General features: G+C 53.6%; 2 protein-coding genes across 7 annotated transcripts; one reads left to right on the top strand and one right to left on the bottom strand.

Moving 5' to 3' along the window:
* The first annotated feature begins 3219 nt into the window (after positions 1–3219).
* LLCFC1 (LLLL and CFNLAS motif containing 1) lies at positions 3220–4680 on the top strand. The gene is made up of 3 exons (XM_012768087.3): positions 3220–3451; positions 3564–3687; positions 4203–4680. Exons 1-3 carry the CDS (start codon positions 3416–3418, stop codon positions 4379–4381), a joined length of 339 nt encoding a protein of 112 aa, XP_012623541.1. The 5' UTR covers positions 3220–3415; the 3' UTR covers positions 4382–4680.
* A 233-nt stretch (positions 4681–4913) lies between these two features.
* On the bottom strand, positions 4914–23355 carry KEL (Kell metallo-endopeptidase (Kell blood group)). 6 transcript variants are annotated; one of them, XM_076006675.1, is made up of 19 exons: positions 23267–23355; positions 22892–22969; positions 22455–22596; positions 22080–22256; positions 20407–20531; positions 19929–20075; positions 16995–17057; positions 16714–16902; positions 16319–16461; positions 15068–15197; positions 9275–9385; positions 8038–8136; positions 7717–7794; positions 7167–7267; positions 6894–7004; positions 6682–6749; positions 6294–6463; positions 5848–5943; positions 4914–5197 (listed from the first exon to the last, which is right to left on the bottom strand). In XM_076006675.1, the coding sequence occupies exons 1-19, from the start codon at positions 23267–23269 to the stop codon at positions 5036–5038; spliced, it is 2193 nt and encodes a 730-aa protein (XP_075862790.1). In that variant the 5' UTR covers positions 23270–23355; the 3' UTR covers positions 4914–5035. The 6 variants fall into 6 exon arrangements, with proteins under 6 accessions (XP_075862790.1, XP_012623542.1, XP_075862791.1 ...); XM_012768088.3 differs by having other exon boundaries at positions 16319–16467; XM_076006676.1 differs by lacking the exon at positions 23267–23355 and adding an exon at positions 23072–23106 and having other exon boundaries at positions 16319–16467.
* Between the last annotated feature and the right edge of the window lie 444 nt (positions 23356–23799).

Raw genomic sequence — 23799 nt, forward strand, 5'->3', positions numbered from 1 at the left:
ACGGTTTCACTGTCCAAGATGTCAGATACCTGAGGTCAGCCACAGCTCGAAAACAGGTGACTACAGTACACTTAAGGTGCTTAGGGAGAGAGAGAGGAGACCACATTCACAGAACTTATAGCATATTGTTATAGTTTTCCATTTTGTCATTATTGTTAATCTCTTACTGTGCCTAATTTACAAATTAAACTTTATCACAAGTATATTCATAAAGGACAAAACATAGTATATATAGGGCTGGGTACTATTGCGGTTTCTGGCACCCTCTGGTGTCTTGGACCGTATCCCCCGAGGATAAGAGGGGGCCTACTCTATACCTCAGCTTGCGGCTTGCGCTTGGCTTCCTGATCGTTTTGGAATCGATGCTATTGAATCGCAGTCACTCAATAGACCTACGTGGTAAATGGGAACAGGGCGGGGTTTTCTGCTTTCTGGATGAGAAGACAGCACAGAGAGGGGGTATGATGGCCCCAAGCCGCACAGCTAGTACCGAGGCCAGAACTGGCTTTGAAGGGGGATCACAGCTCCAGGTCACTCTCCAGACCTTGTTGCTTCCTGGGAACCTTTTGTCTATAAAGTGAGAGAATGGAGTGAGGTATGCCGGGCCCCTCCACTTGGGGGTCTTCACGGGCAAGGGACTGCCCCCTTCTTTTGCGGTCAGAGCTCTGCCCCAGAGATTGAGGGATGGACTAAATAACCTCTAGAGAAGGGCAAAACTTGAAAGGAAAATAAATAAGAAAGAGGAGGTGCCCAAGGGAGACTCGTGTTCTCACCCAGGAGAGGGGAGGGTTCCACTTGTGGGGCATTTTTGTGCCTCGCCGGGGGTCAGGGCAGCGCAGAATGACTTCCAGTCTAAGGAGATGGAGGGAGCGATAAGGCTGGGGTGGGGGTGTAGATGCACCGATAAGCGGGGCAGGCCCAGGAAGGGAGCACCTGCCAAGGAAACAGCCGCCCATAAAGCCGGTCCTGGAGGGGGAAGGGTGGGAAGGGGCCGGCCCGGTCAGAGCCGCAAAGAGCAGGTGTGCCGGACTCGCCACCAAGGGCATTGTCTGTGGGTCCAGGAGGGAGGAGGGGGGCCGGACGCCCAGGCCCCCCTCCCCAGGCCTTCACCCTCTCGCTCGCCCTCCTCGCCTCACCGCGCTCTCCAGAGGGAGGGGCACAGACCAAGGTGTCCCACCTGTCCCTGCCAGGGGGCCAGAGATTTGGAGTCTCTCCTGGCCTGTCCCTCCCCACACTCCTGCCTCTTTGTGACATTCGACATCACCATCCTAGTCTTCCTTTTTCCCCCTGTCTTTTCTCTCAGTCCTCTCCCGGCTTCCTGCAGAAAGGACACCTGCAGAGTCCTCCCACCGCCCCCCACGATGGGCGAGTCTGCAATGCTTCCTGGGTGCCCAGGAGGAGAACTGGGTTGTCACTGCACTGTCGGGTCCCAGAGCCCCTTTGCGCCCAAGCAGCCCCACCTCTTATTCTGACGTGATAAGGAGGAGGAGAAAACCTGGATTTCAATTTTTAAGAAATACACTCTCACCCCACATGGCCACAGCCATCTAGGAGAAGGATTCAGATACTGCACCTTAAAACTTTGATGGTGATTATCTTTAGATGAAGGAATGATTAGCTTCTTTTGTTTTGTTTTTGTACTTTTTTGTATTCTATACTCTTCTGTATTTTATACTTTCGTAATACGAAGAAAATGTTTAAGGGACTCCTGGTTTCCTGCAAGGATGAATCTCTTTGGAGCCGGGCTGGTGGTGGTGAGGAAATGGAAACAGTGGTAGTCAGTGCCACCCAGTTCTTTCCACTCCAGCCTGCCTCTCGGGCAACGCCCCACACCCCTGGCCACCCTCCCCACCCAAACCCACAGAGCTGGAGGCGGCTGCTCTTTTTGCCAGTGAACCAAGAGGCTCCTCCCCCAAAATAGCCAGGAGGAGGTTAGTGATTTTTTTTTCCATGCAAGCATTGTTGTCTGGATCTCAGGTCAGTGGGTGCAAGGTAGGGGTGAGCAGGGTCACCCGAGGACTTGAATCTTTCTTCCTTCACCTTCAAGCAACCTCCCGTACCCCTCCCCAGTCTCCCATCCCCTGGCTTGGATCGCCAGGAACTGCAGAAGAGGTGTCTGCCATGCATAGGAGAGTATCCACGTGGGCACGTCTGCCAGCATGGGTGGCCTCCATGGAACGGAATCTCTTCACGTGTTTTCATTTCTGCACTTCCTGTCTTGCAGAGAGGGTGCACGTCTCTGCACTTGTCCTTGCGCCCGCACGTGCATGTTTCCTTCAGGGCTGATATGCATGGACGAGCAGGAGTGGCGTGACCGGGAGTGATGGTTCACATGTGCTGCACTCTCCTAGCCTCGTCCTGTATCTTGTGGCCTGGGTGTCTGTCTCTGGCTTTCCAAAAAAGCCCTTCATTCTGCCTCCCCTAACCCCAGCCCTCCAACCAGCTCTGCTCTGAGAACCAGATGGTGGTAATTAGTGACACCCGGTTACCACCAACAGCCCTGTGCTGGCCAGGCTCATGGGCAGGAGGGGCGTTGGGGCACTGAGGCAGGATTTTTCCACACGCATTATGGAGACTCCTTCCACTAACCAAGGAGCTTAGGGATGAGCCTCTGACAATTTTTTCTCTGTATCTAAGAGGATAGGAAACTGTAAAATGACAGAAGAGGGTGTTCCAGCCTGGTGGTACAAGAGGACAAAGGCTAGGAAGGAGGGAAGACTAGGGGAGGATGAGGAGAGATGAGAGAATGGTCTCCACTTCTCTCTCTATGCACTCTGTCACTCTGTCTCTGTCTCTCTCTCTCTGTCTCTGTCCCTGTCTGTCTGTCTGTCTCTTTCACACACACATATAGGTGCACACACACAGAGCACCTGCCCTTTCCGGCCCTCCTGTGCCCCTCCTCGTCCTCGCTCCTTGGCAGACCACGGTACATGTGGAGCAGCAGCTCACGCCCGGGACCTCAGGGTCCCGACTTCTACATCTGGTCTGGACCTTACCCTACACAAATCGTTCTCCTTAGAGAAAGGCAGCATGGCACAGTGGGAAGGCGTCATGTTTAGAATTAAAAGAGGTAACCAAGAGTCCTGTTCTTCCCCTTAGTGTTTGGGGGATCAGGAGAGATATTTTTTCTGTGAACTTCAGTTTCCTCATCTATGTAATAAGTATGAGAATGCTGTCACTTGGAGTCCTGGTTGCCGTGTGCATCTAATGATGCAGTGGATCTCACTGTGCTTTGCAAACTCTTAAGTCATGTCTGTTGCTGGCTACAAGATGGCCCACTGCAGTCATTCCAGAAGCCCCTGCCACCCCTGCTGGCTGCGCTCCACTCTCTCGCCTGGCGATGGAACACTCGGGTGAGCTGGAACGGCCAGGCCCACAGCTGTGATGTCACAGAGCGCGTGAAGTCAGAGGTCCCATGGGAGGGAAGAGGAGAAGACAGTGCCGGGAAGGGGTAAGGGCTGGGGCGGGGTGGGGCGGGAGGTGGGGGGAGCCTGCTGGGCACTGGGGTGTGGGGAGGGCCACAGGCAGAGGGGGCCAGGCCCATGCCTGCCTCGGGCTCCCAGCTCTGCAGGGCAGCGCTCCTGGCCACCATCCTGCTGCTGCTGCGGACAAGCGGGTTGAAGCTTCAGAATGGGGGGAGCCCAGGCCCGGAGGAGACGAGCCAGAAAGAAGAAACACCTTCTCCAGGTGGGTAGAGAAGAGGGGGAGCGTGGAGGCTGAGGGCTGGGTCTGTCTGAAGTCAGGCCCCAGGCGACCAGGAAGGCGAGGCGGGATCTGAGCTGCCTCTGCGGTTACAGCCCGAACTGGCAGCGTCAGGCAGAGCGCGGGCCGGCTGACACTGCGCACGGCTTCTGTGCGTGTGAGCCCGGGGTGTGCCGGGCAGAGGGCCTCAGTTTCCTTCACACTTCACGGTGGTGCCTGACTCCCTGAATGGTGGAACGCTTTGGAGGAGGCAGCGAGCCTTAGGAATGGGGTGTGTGCCTTTGAGGTGGGGCTGTGGTTGGACACACAGACCAGAAAAGACCTCTGGCAGGAGCGTCACCTTTCTGGTCGAGGCCAGGGATGTGGGCCACTGGGCCAAGAACCCGAGGTCCCAGCTTTTTGTCCTACTCTAATTTCTTCCCTATCTGGTTCAGGCCGGGGTCAGGGCGGGGACAGGGCAGGGGCAGGCCATCAGTCCCTGCCCCTCTCCCGTGTTCCAGACCAGAATCAAGAGCAGTATGAAGAGCACTTTGTGGCCTCCTCGGTGGGCGAGACGTGGCAGGTGATGGACATGGCCCAGCAAGAGGAGGACAGGCCATCCGAGACGGCAACTCTCCTCGACCACATCTTTCACCTAGCCTTCTGCTTCAGTCTGGCCAGCGTCGTGATTTTTTTATGAGGGACATTGAGGGCGAGGTGGTGGCCTGGCTCCTGGATGAGGACCTGGATTGCTACCTTCGCTATCTGATCACCTACTGACCCTCCCTCCGCTCACTGCCCCCAAAGGACACGCACACGCTGCCGCCTGCCCGTCTTCCAGCCGTGTCAGCTGCTGTCCCCACTGCCTGCCTGCCTCCTGGTGCTGGGAGACAGAGACCTGCTCCTTCTCTCTCCCACACCTCTCCTGGCTTTATTCAGGGCAGCAGATTAGAGGGAGGAGGTAGAGATAACAAACCAGCAATAAAATCCTGAAAACAATCTGTTGCAGCTTTCTGAGACCCAAGCCCTCTGTCTCTGGCGGGGCTGTTTGACTGCCCAACCTTCAGACCCACCCGCCTGCCAGTCCTTGGTTCTTCCTTTTTCTTTTGTCCATGGGATATTTTTGGCATTCCCCCCCCCCTCATCTTTTCTGACTTCTAGGCATTTTTCCCCATTACCGTTTCTGACTTCTAGCCATAGAACCTAGCAGGAAAGACTCATTAAGAGACAGGCAGAAGCCAAGCGCCAGCTTTTATTTTTGGAACGGAAGGGGAGAGGAGCTATTGCCCTGATTCCCTGCATCGGGCCAGGGAGACGCTGGCACATCTGTGCTGTGGTCTCTTTGGCAGCCCGGTTACCAGAGGTGGCAGCGGCTGGAAGGGTTCAGGAGGGCTCCATGTGGACAGCGGAAATATCTGGCAAAGGCTGGGGTGTTGCTGAGGGGCCCGTGGACTCGAAGGGGGCCAGGGCCGTGTGTGCGCTGGGAGTCCTGGGAGCTGTGCCCTCTGCATGTCGCCTGGGCGGGAAGGGGGTCAAGGAGGGAGGAGAGCGGGTCGTGAGCGGGGTGCACAGGACAAGGCTGATCTGGTAACACGGGGTGACTGGGAATAAAGTGCTTCGAGGGCCGCCTGAAGGATCCGCCATTTGTGGGTCATCTAATCTGGCCATAGGGGTCTGTCAGTGACCGGGAGGCGGGGCCTGGTGGAGCAGCTCTGGGAGGAGGGCTTCGGGGTGCCGAGGAATTGGGGGCTGGGTCGTCTAGGCAGCACAGGGTGCTTAAGGGGTTATGTCAGGTTGGCACTGCACTTGGGGCTGGGGTTTCTGAAGAGGAGCGTGTATATGGTCAGCCTGTGGAGGGCTCACTTTTAAGGCATCTGTAGTTTGAGGCCATGAAAGAAGAAAAAAGTTGGGCCCATCTCATGGAGAGACCCGGGAGTGGAGTTTTGTTTACATTTTGAGTGGGGGTGGGGGGCTGAATGTGGTGGAGGAACGTGTAATAATCCGAAGGAGGACTCCGAGGGGGAGTGAGGAAGGATGGCAGCGGGGACGTCTGTGGCAGAGGGCTGGGGCCTGTGGGAGGGAGGCCGGGGAGGGGAGGTTCGGGCGTCAGGGTTAGGGTCGGTGCCGGCTCTGAGGCGAGCTCAGCGGGAGGCGGGCGCTGCCTACCTGGGCGTAGCTTCGGAAGAAGATCTGCTGGGGGCTGAGGTCCAGGCCGGGCAGGGTGGTCTCCCCATAGTGCATAAGCAGCCTCTGGTTGTATGCCTGGACAGGGGTGGAGTGGAGAGTGGCCCTCAGCCTCCACACCTGAGGCCACCTGGAAGTCCTCTGCCCTCCACAGGGGACCCAGAGCCAGTCCTTGGCCTTCTCCGCCGATTCAGCCTGGCTCATTGGTCTGGGCCAGAGGAAAGGGTACGTGCCCGCAGACCTATAGACGGCCTAGGAAATGGGGACTTATGGGGTGGGAGGGGGGTCCCCAAGTTGCCATCTGTTTGGCGGGGACGTGAGGGCAGGAAGCTATGCCACTCCGTGTGACAGACAGTGCAAGGAAACCTTGCGGGCAGGGCGTCCAGCCTGCTGGCGAAAACAGACGCAGCCCCTGGCGTGTGAGCTACCTGCAGTGCGATGGCCAGCCCGCCCACGTCCGCGGCGTTCTCCAGGAGGGTTCTGGAACCATTGAAGGAGCTTCTGCCATGGGACGGGAAGGCAGCATACTGGTGCTCCAGGCACAGCAGCTCCCTCTGCAGGGCATCGGTGTCACAGGCCGGGCAGCCCCCAGGGAGCACTGTTGAAGACGGGCAAGAGGGTGCACAGGTGAGAGGTGGCGCTCGTAGGGTGCGGATGTGGGGGTGCCGCAGACTGACCTGGCTCCCAGGAGCAATGCAGAGTTTCCAGGACTGTCCCACCCAGAGGCCTCCAATTACCTCCCTCTCCCCCGGGGCTTCCCTGGGGGCCTTCCCTTGGGTTCCCCATGCCCCACCTCCCGGTGGCCCCGGTACTCACAAAGCTTGTAGAAGATGTGCAACAGCTCGTGGGCCATGATGCTGCCAGCAGCGCCAAAGTTCACGGCTCTGGGAGACAGGGGCTCGTCTTACCCTCAGAAGCCCTCAGCGTTTTTCAACTCAATCCTCCAACCGCAAGTCCATCATATGAAAATAACACCTGCCAATCCCTCTTGGGAGACTCTCCGCCCGCCCTCATAGAATCTCCCGTACCTGGGGTAGCCAGGGTGGAAGAACGGGGGCTGGAGGAGTCCCGCCGGGAAGACCACCACATGGTCGGGTATCGAGTAGTAAGCGTTGACAGCCCAGGGGGACATTTTCCATCTGGGGAAAGAGCACACATATGCAAGCGCCACCATGTATTGCCCTCCGGCGCCCACACACACACGTCCTTCCCAGCTACTGCCCCTGTTCCTGGCGTCCGTTCCTCCTAGTCGCGGTGGGTGTCTCCGGGATGGGGTGCCTGTGTCTCCCTTGCTCTCGCACCTGTGGCGGGGCAAAGGCTGCAAGAAGCTCCGGACAATTCTAGCTTGAAGGGATCGGACACAGCTCAGGACAGAGTGCAGGAAGCTGGGTCCAAGCTGTATCTGCGGAGGAGGCCGGAGGTGACTTGAGTACACAGGGACAAACAGAGACGCACACCGGCCTATGCTGGCGGAAGCATTCGAACGCAAACAGGCGAGCCCTGACACCCGGGCACCCACAGATCAGCAGAGGCCAGCCCAGTGGCACCAGCACGTGTCGGGGCAGATGGGCTTTACACGTGTCCACACAGATAGACACACTCAGGCAAGTCACAGGGTGCACGCAGGCATGTGTGCACACGCATCGTGACCTGACAAGGTTCCATTCTTTTGCCAGCAAGACACGCACAGTGTGGACATTCCCCCAGAAAGCCCGGCCGGCACCAGGGCAAGGAAGGGGCTGGTTAGAACCCCTGGGGGGAACCGACCGTCCGGCAGATGCTCAGGAGGGCTGGTGAAGTGAGCAGAAAGAAGGCAAGGACTGAGACAAGATGGGAAGCTCGGGGACCCACATCGCTGTACTCTTGTCTGGCCAGCTCTGGCTTCAGGACCCATTCGGGGGCCCCCATCTCCACCCGCAGTTGGGCGACCTGGAGAGAGACACAAAGGGTGGCAGGAGCCCAGCTGTGCCCAGTCCGCTGGAAGCACGTCATCCTGCTGGCCGCCCTGCCCGGCCTTCCTTGCTGTCTCCAGGCTGCATGTGTAGCACACTGGCTTTTACGCTTGGCATGTGCCCTTGGCTTCTGGCGCTCTCCTCCAGTCCCCACCTGGCTTGGTCCACTACCCTAACCACCCCCCACCGCTCCCGCACTGGCCCTTACACCCGGCCTGACCTTGTCCTCGGCCTCCTCCCGGGTCTCCTTATTCATCCAGGGAAGCCTTCTGAGGCGAGTGACCAGGGCGTCCCTGACGGCTGTGAATAATTCCATGGCCTGTGGGAGTGAGGTCGGGGACAGGGGAACAGGCTCAGGACCTCAGCCTGCCCTGCCTGCACGCCAGACCCTGGGAAGAGGCCTTGGCCCCCAGGAGCTGCCTGGGCTGCCTGTCAGAGAAAGACAGCCAGGAAAGGACACCTCCCAGGTGACCACAGCCCTCCGGGGTGCGAAGACCTGCAGAGCGGGAAAGGCAGTGCCAAGCACAGGGAGGGAAGGTGCGAGCCGGCCACCCCTGAGGGTCGACCAGGGAGGCAAGTCCTTTCCATGGGACAATCTCAGCCTGACGGGGGAGGGAGACACCTTCCTCACTCTTGGAGCCAGGCAAGCCACTGAGAAGGCAGAGGGAAGAGAGAAAGAGGGCTGTCACTCCCTCCTCTGCCTTTGTGGGCCTTGACCTCACACCTTCTTAAGACATTCACTCTCTCCCCCTCTTCCTGAGCTCTCGAGCGTCCCAACTGGAGTGTGTAGTCACTGCTTGTCCAGCTGCTACCACCTGGCCTATAAACGCCCTTCCTTATTCTCATTGCCGAGGAAGATGGACGACAACATCAGGAGACTCGGCTCTGGCGTCAGACCGCCTGAGTTCAAATCCTAACTCTGCTATTTGACAGCCGTGTGACCTTGGCCAAGTCACTCGACCTCTCTATGCCTCGGTTCTCTCTTCTATAAAATTAGCATGATATTAGGAATTAAAGTCATTCATGCAAAGTGCTTACTAAAGTCCCAGGCAGGTGGTATAGGCACTTAGAGTATTTAGTAGTTACTTATTTGCCCTCCTCAAGATGATGTCATCCCAATCTCATGTCAGTTCATGTGTTGTTAAAAAAAAACATCTTAGGTAAGCAGGGAGGAGCCTGAGAGGTCACAGAGTTCGATTTTCTCATTTTACGGTTGAAGCGGCACAAGACCAGGAGAGCCGGGTGACTCGTCCGAGCTAGTGCGTGCTGGGGAGACCTAGTGCTCACCCCGGGGCTGGAGCGGTCCTTCAGGTTCCCGCGCTCAGTGGACTCTCTGCCTGGGACTGCCAGGGTCCCCAGCCACACAGACCACTGAGAAGGGCAGAGTCCAGAGAACCAGGGAGGGAGACTGGGCGGGAAGGGGTGGCGGGACACGGGCTGGGGGAACCCTTACATACAGCACTTCGGGTCCTCTGGTCAAAGGCCTCCCGAACATATGAGGCCGCCAGTGTGGGCTCGAAGAAGGCGCCTGTCTCCTCCACGCACTGCATCCATCGAGGCGGGGCAGGCTACGGAGACAGAGCTGCAGTGAGTGGCTTCTGTCCGGGGCGCTCTCCTCTCCTGCCTGCCCAGGCCAGTCTTCTCCAGGTCTTCCTCCCCAGAGGTGCTCTATCCGCTGGACTCTCTGGATCGATTAATTCTATCTCAATTAATTATCCCTCTGGGTGACACATGGTGCTTCTCAGCAAGAGGGCCTCCGTCCCCTCCAGGGTTAGTCTCGGGAGCTGGCTGAGCACCTAACTCCTCCATGCCTATGCCTCCTCAGTGTGACAGCAAGGCCTCGGGGAGGCGTCGTGCTGGAGGGGCCCAAAAGGCTCCCGGCAGGGCGAGGACGGGAAGCCAGACCTCTTACCCCGGCAGGTGCGCCCGTCCTGCCGCCGCGCACTCCGCTCCCCGTCCCGGCAGTGACGCCCACCCTCCCACGCCTCTTTGCCCAACACGGAAGATGGAAACGGTGACTCTGTCCCCTGCTGTGAGCCTCACCCACCCTCCAAGTGCGAGTCCGGGCATCCTACTGTAGGGTCTCGTAACGAAGGAAATTGTCAGTAAAACTGGGTTTTAGATGCCACGTTGTTTGCTAGGAGGAGAGGACAGAAGGCAAGGGACTCAGCGTGTGAATTCGGAGAACTGGAAGAAATCTTTCAGCCAAACTCAGGGAGGGGACAGGACGAGAAGCTGGGGGCTTTCACCGCAGGGGCGTGGAGGCAAACACAGGGGGCAGAGGGCAGCGGCAACGGAGGTGCCAGGACCCAGAGGAGAAGAAACAGAAGAGACAGGTGTGGGGAAAGTCTTGCGTGGCCTTGAAGAGCTGGCCAAGGGGCCAGGCCAGAGACCGGGGGCGGGAGCAGGCAGCTGCCCTGAGGAGGCTGATGGAAACCAGATAACACGCTGCAGTGGGCCAGGCAGAACGGAGGCACAAGACTTCGTTCCTGTCGTTCATTTACAGCCCCAGATCTGCCCCTGTGCCTCAGCGCGAGCTGGGCGGGTCTACGGTCGGGCAGGGAGGGCGCGGGCACCCGCTGGAGGAACAGAAACTGGAGGCCAGGCTGGTGGTCGCTGAGGAAGGGACTCCTGGGCCCACCGTTTACAGAGTGTATCGCGTGGGAGGTTGCCCTGGACCCGAGCATCCACATTTGTGTGTTCTAGGGCCCACACCGTGAGGCCTGCTAGGCTCTTCTCACATGAGAAGGGGCTCAGACTCTCTCCGTGGTGTATTAGTTGGAGCTCTGGGGCCCACAAATGGGAACCCCAAACAGGAAGTGGGAGGAAATCTGGGTCTGATAGCAGCCACCGGGTCAAGCAGGGTCTCTGCCGGCCTCTGTCAGTCAGTGTCCTCCTCCCTCCCGACAAGCTTGGCTCTGGGACTGCCTGTCAGTAATGGTGGCCATGCCTGGGGCAGCTGCAACAGGGGTGGGGAGAGCCCAACAAGCCGTGAGTTTGTAGGGTGGATGGGCCTGCCCTCTTCACACCTCTGCCTCCTGAGTCCTTTCCTGTTCTCCTCCTCTGGGGCCCGACCATTCCTCCAACATCCTCTGCCCGGGGACCTAACTACCGGAGAATACAGAGGCCACCTCAGCTCTCTCTCAAGATGTGGAAGGATAGAGTCTACCACATTGATTGGAAAGAGAGCACTAAAATGAGAGAGAAAGAAACAGAATTAGAGGGGAACAAAAACCTCCAAAATAGGAAGGATGGAAGAAATACTTCAAACCCAAGATAATGAAGTTCAGTGGATTAATTTTAGGGCACCAAAAAAAAAAAAAAAAAAAAAAAAAAAGCTGCAAATATAACCTCAGAACTAGGAATAAAAATGTTTGAGAAATGACAAATACCAGGAAAAATTCTAAGAGTCCAGAAGGAAGCAAGAATGTGACCAATTTTCCACAGGGTGAAAGTAGATTTTCGAGATCTTTAATGTTAATTTTTAAACAAATTTTCTAGAATGAATCATTAAATGGACGGTTTTTAAACACTTGGAAAATAATGGGTAACTACTAAGGGCCATCCATGGCGGGATCACTGAAGACAAATAAAACCAAAATAATAACCATTCCCCTGGTTAAAAGGCTCATCAAACTGGGGTACACAATAGACCAGGAGCCACTAACTCAAACCCGGAGCTTATGCCATTGAGCGGCAGTCAGTGGCTGCCATGGAGGAGGCTGGCCCTGCTCTTCCTGAGCTACAACACACACACAGAGGCCGGAAATCTGAACACTGACCGGCATGCCATCTCCTAATTTTTGAATGTCGATGATTAATTAATTCAAAGTTTGCAAAAGACTCTAAAGACTGACAAAACACATCTATAGACTAAATTCATCCTTAAAGGCCACCACCATACAAGCACAGAACAGAGTACTCAACTTTTACTAAGAGTTGGATTATGAACTTAAACCCCTGTGCTTCAGCGATACCAGCTGTCAAAGTGAAAATATTATCAGTTCTACCTTCCTCCCAGATGAGAGGATCAGGTGAAATCATACCCTGAAAGGACTCTAAATATTTGGTATCTATTAAGTCCTCGTGAATTTGAAGGAGAAATCAATGTTGAATGACAGCATGATTTAAGTGGACTCTCATTTGGCTGCACCATGACTAAACATCTCTGATGAACGACTCCAAGTTCATGTGGCCTGCCCGCCCTCCCTACTGGGAACTGTACCCCTCTTCACCTAGCATTCCTGCTCCTCATCTGCCATTGTGCTTTCCTTCATAACACTACCTAACATATTTTATTTAGTTTGTTTATTGTCTTTCTTCCTTCACTAAAACGTATGTCTGAGGCAGAGATATTTGTCTATGTTGTTTGCTACTGTATCCCAAGTGCCTAGAGAAGTATCTAGAATATAGGGGGTGCTCCATAAACACTTGTTGCTAAATGAATGGATAAATTTATAGCTAAGTCTTCAATAACCTGATCCCACTGCCCTTCCCCCTTCAGGATCTTATCAGTAGTCTGCGCCAAGATCCACTGGACAAAACTGCAAATGACCCAAGCATGGCCTAGTGACTAAAAAAGAGGTTACAGTGACTTGAATAAATTGGGATGTTGGGCTGAATATAAATAGTTCACATTTAATCAGCACAAATGTGAAGTTCTTCTTTTACTTCCCCAAACCCAGCTTCCCAAGTTTCCTAAGAGAAAGGCCTTTTCAGTGACTATATCTATATTCAAAACCAACCAACCAAAGATGGTCAGATAATGAGGCTGAGCAGTCTTTTTAAGAAAAGGATATAATTTTAGAACTCATTCAGGAGAATATGGTCAGCTGTCTGTACTTCGTGACCATTGGAAAGAACCACAGAGTGTGATCAAATCAAGGCGAGAACCTTGGTAGTGTCCTTGACCCCACACCTCCCCACACATCATACAGCAGTCAGGGGGGGCCCACTGCTAACTTTGTAACATGTTCTTTTAAAAACATAAAATAGGTAAATCCCTCTGCACGTCCCCATTTCCTGCAGAGAACTGCACAAGTCCCTAGTGACCTACCAGACTCCGTGTGGTCCTCTCCTTCCTGCTCTGGTGTCCTCCCCACTATTATCCCATCCACTCTGCTCCCGGTGCCCCGGCCTCCTTGCTGATCATCAAACACTTGGTGGGGGTGGAAGGGGGGACACTCCAGTGGCAGCAGTGGGCATGGCCTGCCCTGCAAGCCTGCTCATCTCTCTTCGGCTAGAGCCACCAGGAAGGCCCTCATACTGCACCAAGTTTTAGCCGGACTGCCTCATGGCCCATCCCAATGAGGTGTCAGAGAACGCCTTCCTCTCTCTAGACGTTTCCTCAGTTCCACCTCCTGCGCAGAGATTCCACTGATCATTCAAACGCTCCCTGATCTCTCCCTCTGGGGAAGCCCAGCAGTCTCTGTTGCTCAAACCCAAGCTCTCTAGGAACACGCCATGCCCATTCATTGCTGCTTCTGTGCTACGAAGACCTACTTGAGTGACTGTGGCACACACCACACACACCACAAAGCCACAAACATTTACTTCCATGGCCCTTACACAAAGGTTTACTAATCCCTGATTTGTAGCAGCCACTTATTTCTCAATCCTGCACAGGGTGTGGTTAAAAAAACACAACTTCATGAACCAAACAGATCTGTTTTCAAGTCTATTCCTTTAATTATGTGCCTTGGCCTTTGTGAGCCTATTTTTGCACCTGTGAAATGGGGATTAGAAATCTTCAAGTGTTTCTGGAAGATTAAAAAAAAATAATCTATGCTAACTGCTGACAGACCGTGTGTGTCAGCTGTTATCATTATTGCTCTGTGTCATATTTTATACTGTTGTTCCAGAAAGGTAAAGTGGCTTCTCAACAATGTAACTGTTTGCTGACAGAGCTTGACTCAGCTTTTAAGCCCAGGGTCAATTATGTAGCTAATGAAAAAGAGAAGGATTTCAGGATGCGTAAGCCTTCTATTATGCACTCTTCAGGTAAGACCCAACATTTTCAGTCTTACACCCTCCAAGAAGTGCCATTGGGCCATGGGGCTGGGATTTACAGGAAGCTGTTTTTCACCAGTGATTTCGTAGCAACCCAACCAAGAGAACTCGGGGCTCTGTTCTGCCTCATCTGAAACATGAGAAAAGTTGGGCAGAAGCTTCCTGGCACTTGAGGTGAGAGCTCTAAGGAGGAGTGCTTTTAGGTACAATGAACAAGCACAACAGACCCTACAACCAGAGTTCAAATCCTCCATCTGCCAATTTACTAGCTATAGTACCTTGAGTAAGCTCCTTAATCTTTGTGCCTGGGTTTCCCCATCTTTAAAACAGGGAAAAAAATGGTATCCATGGTACCTCAAGGAATTGTGAGGATTAAAGCAGCTAATAGATCTAAAGGACTTAAGAAGTGTCTAGCACATTATAAGCTCTCAATAAGCAGTAACTACATTTCACTCCCTGTGAATACTCTTTTTCTTCTCTGAATTCCACAGACATTTCAGGTTGCCAAAGCAGACAATTTCTCCAAGGCAGAGAAACGGTCCACAAATTACTAAGAAAACCCAGTGATTTTCAAGTTTCAATTGAGGCCTTCACTGAAGTTGTATCCAATGTACTAGACACTTGTACTTATATTTGGAGATCTGACTTAGGATTTGAAAGTTCTCAGTGAAGAAGCATCTCTGCATCTTATGTTATAAGTAGACTCTGGGTAATGAAGTGCATTTACTACCCAACACCCTGAACAGATATATCAGAGTCTGCACCAAGAAGCCCATGTATGGCCCAACAGACTCCCCTGGATGTCAGGGATGAACTCTTCGTAAAGCATCTTTTAGTATAAAACATGGAATTGCCAAGACAGAGAGAAGGCCACATGTGACTCTCATCTCAGAAAATGCCAACCTTCTAGGTCCAGGTCCTCAAGTCACAGAGCTCAGGGTAACAAAAAATAGTGTAAGGCTCATGGCAAAGGAAGAGCAGTTCTTGATAACTTCAGAGTTTTATAATTAAACTCTAATACTCAGCAAGAGGCCAGAGAGGTGGCCAAGCTTCCTGAGGGTCTGGCAAATGGTACCTTGGTTCTCAAGTGAAGCCTCATCCGTCCAGCCTGCCTGCTTCTACGGAGAGCATCTACCATCACATCCCTCTCCCTGATAGAGACACGCCGCCATTCACTCCTCAAAGGAGAAGATACTCTTCTAGCCCCCAACTTGGAAAAATACACCCACTCCGCTCCTCACCACAGGTGGTTGCTCTGTCAGCTCTCGAAGTTTCTGCCTCAGCTCTCTGCGTGCATCCTGGAATTTACTGTCCAGGGCTGGAGAAAGTGTCCCCACCAGCCCCAAGATCATGTAGCTCTGCAGAAAGTCCCTATGGAGACAAAAGAGACCCACATAAGGGTTCCATGGATGCCCCAAGAAAAGCCATCTTGTGCAAGTCACCCTCATAGTCCCCAAGGCAGGTCCTTCTCCTCTGTATTTATAAAGAATAACTGTCTGGACAAGCAAGTTGAGAAGAGCTTTTCTTGCAATAGGTTGGGGGAGGGGGAGGGGAATGACAGAAGAAGGAACTAGATAAAGAGGCAACTTTCAAGGCCATAGGGAAAGAAGGCCCTGGCTGGACGAAGGCTGGGCTCAGATGTAATGAAACAGATCCATCTACCTCCACGACCAAGAAATCTCAGCTCATCCGCACACACATCTCTTAAGCACTGCACAGCTGGGCTCAGTGACTCCTCTGTGTCTCTCTGGCCATTTCCTTACCAGACCTGCACCGGACCCTCATGTAAACCTTCTCACTCCCCATGCATGGTTGTCTGCCTCCCTCAAAAAAATTTCAAGGTGCTGCTGCCACTGATGCCCAAGCCCGTGGGAGGAGCCGCTACCTTCGGGTGGTGGCCACACAGTATCCCAGGAGGCGGGGAGTCCAGTGTAGAACCTCACACTCATGTGCCCCACTCTCTGTGACTTCCTGATCCCAGCAAACTGGTCTTAGATATTCTTTCCAGCAAGGGCTCCAGGGTCCTCTCCCCACAGCTGAGAAATGCCCCCACCCCCATCTTTCTTCCCTGGGAGCAGCCCCAGCCTTCACCACCTCCATCTCCTCATTTCACGGGCCTGCTCCTCCTGCCTGCAGCCATCAGCAGCTGAAGAGACGCAAACGCCCTCAGATGCCCATATCTGACCTTCCAGCATATTCTGCAGTTCAGAGGCTTTCCACAGGCTGCTGTGCCCAGCAGCCCTTGTGTCTTGGCTGACCCTGGGCCCTTCACTTGGTGTGTGTGCTCCCCGGCTCAAATCCTTCTCATCTCCCCCGTCCTCTCCCCTCTCCCGCCCCACCCCTCCCTGGCCCACAGAGAGCGGGGCCCTCTCATCTCCCTGGGAGGCCCTTACCAGCCTGCGTTCCCCAAGGTCTCCTGGGTCCCTGAGTCCTACGGGTCCTCCAACTGTCCTTCCATTTCAATGGCCTCCCCAGTCCCACCCAGGGCAAACCTGTGCGTCAACACCAGCTCTTCCACCAGTTGCGACATGTCTTCCAAATACTCCAGGTCGTGGACCATGAGGGGCTGGGAGGGGCTCAGGGGCATCGGTGTGAATGTCGCTTGCAAGCAGGACAACCAGTCGATGGCAGGGGCCTTTTCCTTAGAGGAGGGACACAAAGCTGAGGGGGAAGAGGAAAAGAGGAGAGAAGGAAGGGGAAAGGGCTTCCCCTTGGGCTTGAAAGAAAGAGAGGGAGGGGCTGGCTGGAGAAGGGGCTGGGGCCCTAGAGAGTCAGGGGTGGAAGGAGTTAGGCGTTAAGGCACTAGGAGGAAGGAGAACAGGAGGTAAGAGAAGCCTGGGCTGGAGACCCTTGTGCCCACAATCCTCCCATCCCCCATTCAAGGCACCTGGAGTTGGTCAACAGTGACCATCTGGAAGGGTTTGCCCTGGACCTGCCGCAGCTCCAGGGGCCTCAGAAACCGGGACAGCCGTGAGGTGATGGAGATGGACAAGGAGGCATGTTGTTGCACCTTTTCCGGGGCCCCGCCCAGCAAGATTCCCAGCTGGTTCAGGTAAGCCAGGTACTCCCGAAAGATCTGGGGAAGGGCAACCTCGGTCACGGGTTCTGGAGGCTCCTGCCTTCCTCCTGGCCTCAGAGGGCAGGGCCTTCGTCCACGCACCACCTTACCTGGGCAGAGACCTTCTGTTCCTGATCTTGCTTGAGGGGAACGTCAAACTCTGGCTGGTCTATCTGGACACAAGAGAGGCTAGAGAGAGGTGGGGAGCATGGGGGGCAGAGAGGGCAGTGTGGGAGCTGGGAGTGTTCCGTGGAAGATGGCCACGGGATGAGAAGGAGTGAGAGTCCAGACATGCAAATGTGACGGGACAGTGAGTACTAAGCTTGGGGATGCTTAGCAGGAGAGAAGCATTATAACTGGCGTCCCAAAGGGACCCACCCCTAGTACCAGGGCCAGGGCTAGGACAAGGGAGGAAAGGCACCTACCTCAGGTGCAAAATTTAAGAGGTACCCCAAACTCAGTAATCAAGATAATATTTTGATTAATATTTAAAAAATAAATAATATTTAAAAATTAATACAAAAGAATCTATGATAAAATAAGATCTCAAAACCTTGCTTATCATGGACGTTCCCCCCCCCCAAATCAACCCATATTTCTAATGGATATGTTCAAGAAAGTCCTCAGTGTATTTCTGATTCATTTTGGAAAAAATCGTTAAGTGTTTAACAAAGGTTTACAATAGAGTTTTGTCACATTTTGAAAAAAAACAAGTATGACCTTTTTCAAAAGAAAAAATCCATGATGAACAAAATTTGATATTTTATATATCATGGATTTTTGCATTGCTTTTGATTTTTTAGGGATATTCATTAAAATATTATTTCTCTTGACACTGAGTTTTGGGGACCCGCTTAAGGTCCTTCTTGAAATGCCGCACACACCTCACCTGAGCTCTGGCCCTGCTCAGCCCGTGATTCTGTTCTGAAGATCTTTGCTTCCACGCTGTCTTTTACCTTCTCCAATTTCAATATTCCACTCCCACCTCGAGCTACATACTTTGCCCCCATCCTCAAAAAACTTTCACTTGACCCTTTTGTCACATTTTGTGCCCAAAATTTAGGGAACAAAAAGGCATCCATGCTCATTGTTTCAGCTTCCTTATCTCATTCCATGCAGTCTGTGTCCATTTCCATAACTGTTGGGAAACTATCTCATTCCTCATTCCCTGAGTTTGGAAATCTCTGGAGTCCAAGATTACCCCTCCTTCCTGGCGCTCCTCCCCTTTCCTCTATGGCCTGTCCTTGCTGGGCCAGCTCCCACCTCTCTGCGTGTTCCTACTCTCTCTCTCTCTCCCTCTGCCCCCGGCTCCTCCTTGGGGTGCTCCTGCCCTGTCCATCCTTTCCATCTGTTCTTCCCCTGAGAGTCCATCCAAGCACAATCTGATGGAGAGTAGCCACCCTCCTCCCGCTCCCATCAAATCATTTTGGGATTCCTCCATTCCCTTTATTTATATTCCATCAGTCACAAAGTCCTCTAGAAACACCACTAGGGCGAAGCTGCCTAAATCCCATGCCTGTTCTTCCTTCCCACTTCTACCCCTACTGCAGGACCTCCGGGTGCTCATTTAGATCCCTCAGCACCTCCAGGCTGACCTGCTAACTCCCCATGAGCTCCATGCACAACTACCATAATATGTGAATGGCCTCAGTGGCCGTTTTTTGTTTTTTTTTTTTCTTTCTTTTCTATTAATGTCAAAAGTTATCTCCTCTGTTTGTCTTCTTAGGCCAGAAATAACCAGGCCCAACCTCATGTCATCAGCCTTACTTCACCCTCCCCCACCCACAAGTCCTCAGTTAAACAGACTTGTCTCCTCCCCGACGCCACGGAGCAGTCACACCATCGCAGGTCCGTCCCTGAGTGCAGGATTTCCCTACAGCCCCTTTAACGAGGGCAGCTCCACCTCTGCCCCCCCCCCCCCGCGTGAGCCAGCCGTGCTCGCAGGCTCAGCTCACACTCTGCCCTCGCTCAGCCTTTCCTTAGCTGCTTCAGATCTTAACTGACCCCTCCAAGCCACACCAGCTAAACTCCTGAGCACACTTTTTTAGAACCGAATTTTATAATACCTCATACTGATGGCCAGTCCTTCTTGTATATTCATGCTCTTATAATTTTGTGGGATTTTTGAGAGTAGGGGCAAAATATATAGACAGCATTACATCGCGTGCCACAACAGTGACGGCACCAATGTTCTTATTTATTAATAGTTGTTCACTCAACAAATACCTGGCGTGGGCCCCTAGCTGCCTGGGCCTGCGCTAGGTCCTGAGGAACAACGGTGAATAAGTATGGTCCTGGGCTGAGGAGGCTCACAGTCTTCAGTACAGAGTGCTAAATGTGGAGAGCAGGAGGAAACGGGAGGGAGGAGAGGAGGCCTTCACCTAACTCATAGCTAGGATGTCAACGAAGACTTCCTGGAAGAGATAATAACCAAAGCCAACATTTGAAAAATATAGAAGAGTCTTCCTGGCTGAGCGCGGGGGATGGTTGCAGGCAACAGGCGCAGCGTATGCAAAGAACAGAGGAATATTCTTGGAGCTCCCAGTGAGTCAGCATGGCTCAGGGTGTCAGGGGAAGAGGGACATGCAGGAGATAAGGCTGGAGACGTGCGGGGTGGGCTCACAAAGTACTTGCAATGCTTTGCTAAGCATTAGGGACTAGATCCTGATGACCTGGGGGCATTTAGATATAAACAACACAGCATAGTTAGTTCTTGGTTTAGAAAGTTGGCAGAAATGAAGAGTAAATAAGAGAGAAATGCTGGAGATAGGAAGACTAGTTAAGAGGCTCTGGCATTAATTCAGATCAGCAGGAAGGAAGACCAGAATTACTTCTGTCTTCCCAGGACTGGCCCTGCTGCTCCGCCTCCCACCCTCACCTAGGGTTCTTGACCCTCATATTAATAATTTTCCCTTAAGATAAGGCTTGTCCCTACATTACATGTTTGTCCTGTCTCCCCAACCTGCAGCCTTCCTGTAAGAGGTGATAGGCTAGAGTTGAGGCAGGTCCAGGCCCACCTGTGCTTTTGCCAGTGTGCCCCTCACCTGGATGACTGGCGTGTGTGGAGAGAAGGGATGAGGTCCCAGGTAGGCTTCGAAGAATGGGAAGTGGCCATACTGGCTCATGAGAAGTGTCAGAGTTCGGTTAAAGTCTAAGGAAGTCCAGTTACCGGAGACGGGCCAGCCTCCAACCTGGGAAGAAGAGGAGGGGAGGGCTAAGCATAGGAGCCATGAGCCCCTGCCCCTCTGTCTTGATCTTCTCTTTCTCAGACAGCTGCCACCCCCTGACCTCTGACCTGAATCCCTTGACTCTCCAGGGCTCCCCATCTATCATTCCTTCTCTGCCTTCACCCAAGATCCTGGTACTTCCATAGGGCATTGCCATTTCTAGCTCCATCTCCCTCCTAGAACTCGGGGATCCCTAGGAAGAAGACCCACTCTCTAGAAAAAAATGGTGGCCCCGAGCATGCCTTGGTCCTATAGGTTATATATCCAGAAAAGTTGACATCCCAACTTTTCTCACCTCCTCAATAACTTGTCTGAGGGGACCAGCCCCTGCGGCTTCAATGGCATGTGTGTCCATGCAGGAATTATAGAATTGGAAGGCTTTCTCCTCCCCCGAACCTGGGTGCCAGGAGCCCTGGGCCTCTAGAACGGAAGCATGGGAGAATTAAAGGAGTGAAGACCAGTCTAGTGACAACATGGAGCGTGGGAGACAGGGAGCGCACAGGAAAGAAGGGACGACTCCACAGGATATGGAAGGAAGAGGAGAAACAGAGGTGAGGGAAATGGGAAAGGTGAGAGGACTGCCCAATTCAGAATGGATCAACTTGATGGAAGGATAAAAGCAGGGAGAGGGAGAAGAAGACAATGAGGAAGATAAATGAAATGTGGAACATAAAACAAGAAGGAAAAGACTTGGAAGAAAGGGGAAGAAGAAGAATGTGTGGGATATGGGTAGAAAAGGGGTAGAAATGGAGGGCAGGAGAGAAATGAATAAAGAAATTAGACAAATTCAGGAAACTAGAGAACTTAGAGGGATAGGAGAGAAGAAAACTCATATGGAAAGGTTTAGCAAGGGAAGAAACAGGTGAGGACTCCCTCGTCCAGACTCCTCATCCATCGATCCCAGAAAACAAAGACGTTACCGTAATCAGATGCACACCCCTCTGCATCACCCACCCTCTGGTATCTAATGCTTCCCCTCAGTCCCCCCAAATCTCTTTGTTCCATTGTGGACAATGAACTTTTTCCTGAGCATATTCTTCCTTTTCATCTCTGTATCTTCACCAAAAATATCCCTCTACCAAGAGAGAGTCAACCTCCCACTCTTTCCCCTTCAGAAAAGGAAAGCAGAGGGCTACATTCATTTCTCCCAGATTCCAAATGATGCCATCAACACATCCCCAGTGTTGGAGAACTGGAAGTGCGTGCCTGTCCCATGTATTCTTGTTCCCCAATTATCAGCACCATCCGCCAGCTTCCTGGGACCCACGTCCAACCTCCTACACAGCCTCAATTCCTCCTCCTGGTCTTCCTCAGTCCTGGTGGCTGTTTCTCTCCTTCACAGGCTCCATCTGCCTTCCAGACGTCTTCCACATCTCAGGCCTTTGCACACACCACCGGTGGTGCAGCCCTCTGGCTTCTCACCCCACCGCCCTGCCTCTTCCCTTCCTCCACCATCTCCAGCCATCCCTCCCTGCCCTCCCACCGGCTCTACTTCAGCTTGCTGGCACCACCTTGGTTCCACTGGAGAAGCAAGAGGCCCCGTGGGAGCGGAGAGCTGGGGTGTGGCCCCAAGTGGACAAAGAGGCGCTGGGAGACCAGAGGGTCTGAAACTTGACAGCAGGGTGGAAGGGGAAAGAGCTGAAGGGCAGGGGTGTTGAGGGGATACTGTGGAGGAAGGTACCAAGTCTAGGGTAGAAACTGAGAATTTGGGGGAAACAACAAAGAAGATGGAGCTTGTTGAAAGGAGGAACGTGGAGAGAATGGAGTAATCCCAGATAAACGGAAAGGAAGGAGGATGGGGATGAGAGAGAGAAGGGCCAAGAGAGACGGAAGCAGGGAGAGGGCACCTGAGGGGACAGGGACAGTGGGAGAGAGGCAAGGCCTGGCAGTCGCCCCACGGCCTTGCAGGGCTCATTCTGGGCTCAGAGGCATCCCATGCCTGGGAATCTTCCACCCTGCTCTCCTCACCCAGTATTCCCCGAAGTCGCCTCTTGTTCTCCTCAGCAAGGACCTGGACAGAATCAACGGTCCCGTTGGCCTTTCCGCAGGCGAAGCTGAAGAAGTCGGTGCAGGGGGCCACTTTGCTGTTCCCAGATGCCAGGTAAAGAGCGCTGAGCTCCCAGCACTCAGGTGTCTCACAGGGGCCTGGGGGAGATGCTTGCTGGGAAGGACAGGCAGAGGCCAGGGCACCCCCGGGACCAGGCAGGGGATGGGGAGGATGGACCAAGAGACTGGCAGGAGGTAATGGCTGGGATTGAGGTGGGAAGAGGTCGGAGGCTCAGGGTGGATTCAGGAGCCCGGGGAGCAGGGACGGTGACTAGGGTGGGGGTCCCAGGGTCTTACTCGGGCCACAGGTCTGGAAGGTGTATAACAGGAACACAGAAGCAGCAAGGAGCATGCTTAGGAGCAGGACAGTCATCAGTGCCCGCCTGGCCATTGCCCACAGCCCGCTCCGCTCTGTGGGCAGCCTCTCTTCTGGAGAGTTCTGTGGAGGAGCCAAACCAGGAGGTGACAAACACAAAATGGACAGGGTGGAGAGAGCAGGAAGGAGGGAAGAGGGGAGGGGAGGGAAAATGCGTTGGTTAGTGCTAGGTCATCCCTTTATCCGGAGAGAATTCTCCCGATTCTTCCTAAACCAACCCTGTGTAGCCCCCGGGAGATGAGGAAGCACAGAATGTCTCCGTGTTGGGTAAAGATGAAGCAGGTCGTCACGGACGGGCGAGTGTCTGTGAGGCGTTGGAGTTGGGGGGTGACAACATCGGGTATTCCAGGTCACTTACCTCCTGGCTCTGGAAAGTCCTCATTCGGGGGGCCCTGCTGGGTCCCCTCGGCTCTTCCTCACTTTTGTCCTCGGCCTCCTGAAGTGAGTGGAGGGGAAGGAGGAAGAGGACGGTTCAGGAAGAGGTTGCATCAAAGACGGTTTCATCAGGCCAGTCACAGCGCACCCTGCGCTCACACACTCGTTTTGTATCTCAGGGCTGTGTTCCCAGATGGGCTTCAGTGCGGACCTCTCCCGGAGTGCCACTTCTCCCCTGCTCCTTCCCCCTTTCTGTTCCCTCCTCTCCAGTGGGGGCAGGGCTTTCCCCCAGGGCCACCCCCAACCCCCAACCTGGGCCTCAGATTCCAAAAGGAGGTGGTGTCTCCAGAGGACTTGCCATCTGTCTGTCCTTTCCTCTGGCTCCAGAGTCCTTCCTGGTTCTGTTCCAGGTGCTGGCTCAGAGGACTGGGGTCCAGAAAACAGCCTCCCTCCTGTCCCCACCCCAGTTCCTGGGTCCTGGAGAAGGGGCACTTCTGCTGCTCTCCCCCTGTCCCCAGACAGGCTCTCGCCTCTGGGTGGAGCCTGTTTATCAGTGGGGGGACACCCAGGCCTCTCCCCTCCTTTATCTCGGCTTCTCAGGGGAGCTTCACTCCGCAGGCAATCCTGCCCTTGGCTGCTCCTGTCGTCCTGCTCTGTGACTTTGCTCACGAAGTTCCTTTATTTCTGGACTGTTCTTCCTTCTCTCCTTTCTTCAGTAAAAAAAAAAAAAATTAAAAAAAAAACCCTGAGGCACAATAAAATCTTAAAGGCTTTGAGTAAGAAGCAATTCACGGATGGGGAAATACCAGACCAACAGAGGTCTAGTGTTTCGATCACAAAATGTCAGGGGCAAGTATTTATCGGGACGACATGGAAGCAAAATAAGAAACT

The sequence above is a fragment of the Microcebus murinus genome, chromosome 9 (genome assembly GCF_040939455.1).
Source record: "Microcebus murinus isolate Inina chromosome 9, M.murinus_Inina_mat1.0, whole genome shotgun sequence".
Taxonomy (NCBI): domain Eukaryota; kingdom Metazoa; phylum Chordata; class Mammalia; order Primates; family Cheirogaleidae; genus Microcebus; species Microcebus murinus.

What these genes read in the sequence shown, in the direction of transcription:
- LLCFC1 (XM_012768087.3), top strand. Translation starts at nt 3,416, where the DNA reads ATGGGAGGGAAGAGGAGAAGACAGTGCCGGGAAGGG. An exon ending in GAAGACAGTGCCGGGAAGGG is followed by an intron (nt 3,452 to 3,563) that starts GTAAGGGCTGGG and finishes TCGGGCTCCCAG; the next exon opens with CTCTGCAGGGCAGCGCTCCT. An exon ending in AGAAGAAACACCTTCTCCAG is followed by an intron (nt 3,688 to 4,202) that starts GTGGGTAGAGAA and finishes CCCGTGTTCCAG; the next exon opens with ACCAGAATCAAGAGCAGTAT.
- KEL (XM_012768088.3), bottom strand. An exon ending in TGACAGAGCAACCACCTGTG is followed by an intron (nt 9,386 to 15,067) that starts GTGAGGAGCGGA and finishes CTGTCTCCGTAG; the next exon opens with CCTGCCCCGCCTCGATGGAT. An exon ending in ACCAGAGGACCCGAAGTGCT is followed by an intron (nt 8,137 to 9,274) that starts GTATGTAAGGGT and finishes TCACTCCCACAG; the next exon opens with GCCATGGAATTATTCACAGC.